Source organism: Sphaeroforma arctica (genome assembly GCF_001186125.1).
Source record: "Sphaeroforma arctica JP610 unplaced genomic scaffold supercont1.963, whole genome shotgun sequence".
Taxonomy (NCBI): Eukaryota; class Ichthyosporea; order Ichthyophonida; genus Sphaeroforma; species Sphaeroforma arctica.
Genome location: NW_014039595.1, coordinates 23781 through 28229, shown reverse-complemented (window position 1 = coordinate 28229; position 4449 = coordinate 23781). Strand labels below are relative to the sequence as shown.

Genomic DNA, 4449 nt, shown 5'->3' with positions numbered 1-4449 from the left:
CCAAGAGACCTACGAACATCCATACAAATAAATACAACAATGCCAAGAGACCTACGAACATCCATACAAATAAACACAACAATACCAAGAGACCTACGAACATCCATACAAATAAATACAACTAAATATTTATTGTTCTTCTTGTCATAGCCTTCTGAAAATAGAATAAGGAGGCTATACAATATGGTATATATTTTTTAAATATCTTGCAGTCAGTGTCCCAGGCCTAAGAATTGCCTCTAGCGAATGCTCAAGGTTGACTAGAAACATATAACCACCTCAGCCCCCACTTCTACAATTACTCTTCGATATCATCGGAAGTATCTGAAAGACCGAATGACACAGTGATAAATTTCGGAATACCGCACACTCTCCTTCTTGTATTATATATTGTACTTTAACACTCAGGAAATATCGCACACTCTCCTACTTGTATTATATATTGCACTTTAATACTCAGGAAATATCGCACACTCTCCTTCTTGTATTATATATTGTGCTTTAATACTCAGGAAATATCTCAAACTCTCCTTCTTGTATTATATATTGTACTTTGATACTCTGGAGTCTCCGCATGACGCGCCTCAACTGCTCTCTATATCCGCACCTGGCCCAAATAGCGCAGATATCCTGGCCACTACTAGCGGAGACATCATCACGCATAGGAAAACGCCACAGAACACAGCCAGGTCTTGGACCATAGTCGAAAAAACCCCATAAACACCGGATAGGAATTTGAAAATCTTCAACAGATGCATCTCATTCGGATTCGGCTAGATAAGATGAGGAGTGAATAAAGAGTGTGTCAGACTATTTATGTGTATGGTTTAGCATGATTATATATGCCTATGTAGGATGATTGTTCTGTTCTGCTGGCCAGTATACCAGCGGGAAAATGAACATTCTGTCTGCAGCAAAGCACGCAAGAGGTGTTATCAGGCCTTTGTACGTGGTGTTAGTAAGTCGTTGTCTGCATGTGCGCGAATAAATTCACGATTGCAACAATCTTTTTGGAATGAAACTCTTTAAAAGGAGTCCATAAAATCAGCAGTCGTGCGTGCTCTCATACGATGATCAATTACGGCACAACTTCAGAAATCATCTCACACACACTGGCAATGGACGCCAGATTCAGATGATAGCACAGGCGATTATACCTTCTAGATAAGGGATGCTATGTACTGTAAGCAAGATGGAAAACAGCAAAGGAGCATGTACTAGCCCGATACAAAACATGAGGTTGCTGTACGCAATAGTTAATAAAAAAAACGTCTCCTGTACAAAACAGGGACAGATGAGAACCACATGCGCATTGTGCTTTGAGTTGCGCGTAGTTGGCGCACCTCGTCGCATAGAAAGAAATTATTTTGAAGCACAACACAGCAGTACACCAATTTAGCCCAATTCCAGTGCATACTTGGATGTACAGACGTATATGTTGCATTGTTGGGAGCATTCATATTGATATTTGACTACACAACTTACGAGTATGCATCATGCAAACGAATTTGTTTGTGTTACTTCATACATACGAATGTACACACAAAGATGTTAGTTATCTCCCTATTTAGATATATGCACGTTTACACCATATGCATTCTTAGAACGGAATATGCGTATATCTCTAACCAGGCTTTCGTACCTCATTCCTCGGTTGTTGCAACTTGTCAAGTGTCAGAATGACACTTTCATTGAGCACAAACAGCTGAAAAGGCACAGTCAACCATTCCTGTATCAATTCGGAGTTTGGCTAGGTGAGTTATAAAGAATAGATAACCTACTTTTCCGCAGAGTACATGCAATGGTACGTATCACTAACACCACCCAAATATAGCGATAACAGAACCACATGACAAAACAAGAGTGTGTGCATCTTATACCTGCTTCAGCTGATATGATGAAAGTATAGCACAACAGAGAGTATGTGCAACGTACTCGCCCTACTCCGTCAGCTGTCAACCTTCCAGACTAACAGCAACGTGCACTAATCTATTCAAATTAGATTGTGCATTTGTACACTACAACAGGATAGTCCGTAACATTAGCAGTAAGTAACGAACAGGATTCAAACCTTAGCAGTCCGTAACAATCAACGGACGCTCACTCTACCGCACTACACTACACTATCAGATTACATTGCACTTAGCTTTGGAAACTTAACAAGCTTTCTAGGCGTAGAAACTGATATTTTCTACCTTACTCGAGCACGGTATAGTATATTTAGGACAAGAACATACCGAAACGCCCCCGAGATCTTCCATTGAGCCTTCGAAGAGCAAGCGGTGCAGCGACCATATGTGTGTATCATCCTCTTCGCCACGTGGCAAGTTGAATACTGTATACAGGAACATAGCGGCTAGACCAATCGCAAACAAGATATGGATATATAACGTCCTTCTGATTGGTGCAGGAGCCGCTTTCTTGCCTCTGTTCATGAACTCCGATGCTGACGACGAGAACTGGAAGAGTGATTCGAGCCCGGCCGATTGTGGAGCCTATGACAATACCCGCATATATTTTATGTCGTTCAATTGAATTCGATGAGAAATACACAAGCGACAGTAGAGACATGAGAGTGTTGTTCATACATGTATAAGCTACCCACAACAGCATCGACTGGCAAACCATGCCCAACAAGCCAGTATTGAATCTTTTTAGCTTGATACAACTGCTTCTGCAACCAAAGTTGAATACCTCGACAAAATACTCAGTGCACACGTCCACCATTGTACACCCGTAGAGACGGTCTCACACCTGCTTTGTACCGGCAGCTCCAGGCCTTCTGGTGGCTCTCGCTGCTCCTGTAGCGCCATCTCCACCCGCACCCGCATTACCCGCGCCAAAGAACATTCCACTGGGCAGGCCATTGGCATCGCCCCCCATCTGCCCACCCATTTGTAACGCGTTCAAGAAGGCTTGCATATCCTCTGGCGAGTTCATGCCGTTCTGCATGGCATTTAGTAGGTCCGGGGGGTTGGTGGTATTCGTTGAGCTTTGCGCCCCTTCTTCTGCTTCCAATGAGTTGATCATAGCTTGTGCGGCTTCCTGTAAGCGTCGTTCAATTGCTCGTGAGTGCCCAAGTGCTTGCATAGGTAGACGGCGAGTCTTGTATAGGTCGTTATATATGTGATACTAACAGCTAACCCTCGTGCATTCTAAAATCCATCGCTGATTGTCTTAAATTCAGCAGTGTGTGTGTACTGACCACATAGTTTGTCGCAGTGTATTATACACTTGTGTAGACCTTAACTACTACAAGAAAGCGATTTGTCCGACTCGGGCTAATGCATTATAGTACCCAGGTGAGCGTTACTGGCATATGCGCATTTATCGCTTAGTATTATGGGGCATGTGCGATCATACTATAGCGTGAGTGAGCAGATTTCATACAGCAAGTTGCAACATCGACCCTATGCCGCCATGAAGTGGGAGTTACAGGAACATAGCGAGACTGCCGTGATTTATCGAAGCTGGTCACAAATAAACGAATTGGGATATGGAGCGAGTCCCATACTAGATGCTTTAAATGCCATAAAATAAGAAGCATGGCCCAGTAGCGTAGGTGCGTACCATATTGCCATGGCAGGGGTTATGACGTCATACCGGCGACAGACGGCAAAATGGGGCGAAAGTTATATACCAACATTGCAAACAACAAGGAACCCCCTTTAACAGAAGCAAAAATAGTGCACTTTTTAAATCCATGAGTATCTATCATGCGTCAGAATTCATTCAGAGAACACTACAGGATTTAGTCACACTGAATTACCCTGTCCTTTTGGATTCGTTTCTCGGCCTCGCTCTGGGCAGCCTGTTGCTCTTTCGCCGTACTCGCAGTGTCCATGTCTGAGCTATCTGCCAATGGCACACCTGTACTTGTAACCTTTCGAAGCACAAGTGTTCATAGAATTGAGATAGTCGTGGTACAGTGTGAGTCTATTAGATCGAGAGCATTGAGCGCGTGTGCCTGATATGTGCGGCTGGTAGCGGGTGAACTAAGCCCGTGAGTGCTTTCCTCGTCCTGATACCAAATCTGCTTCTTATCACATACATATCGAACACAACTGAAGCGCTTAATCTGCACGCAGCAACGCGTTCCTGTTCCCGTATGCACTTTGTCATCCCTCGTGCTTTACATCACCATTCTATGAAGATGTTTTCCCGTATTAGCATCATATGCAATATCCAGCACAATGGAAGGCCCATGACAATTCATTGTAATTTCTTGTGAAAGGCACGAGCAACATCTATAAACTACGTGTACGGTCCACATATGCCCCACGTTTCTGTATCCACGTAAACATGTCATTCTATGTGATTGGTGGAGAAGACAATCAGACCATTGATTGTTGAGTCGAGGTCAAACGGAATGGAGCTTCAGACAAACTAAATATTACTTCCGTAGTGTTTAATAATAAAAAATCGTTGTCATGTAAGTGCATATATATA

General features: G+C 43.2%; 1 protein-coding gene across 1 annotated transcript; it reads right to left on the bottom strand.

Annotated features, from left to right (window-relative positions):
• Window positions 1–2754: 2754 nt before the first annotated feature.
• SARC_09464 (hypothetical protein) lies at window positions 2755–3090 on the bottom strand (the record flags this gene model as incomplete). Its single annotated transcript, XM_014296523.1, has 1 exon — window positions 2755–3090. A coding segment is annotated over one exon (336 nt), but the record flags the coding sequence as incomplete, so codon positions are not given.
• Window positions 3091–4449: the final 1359 nt, after the last annotated feature.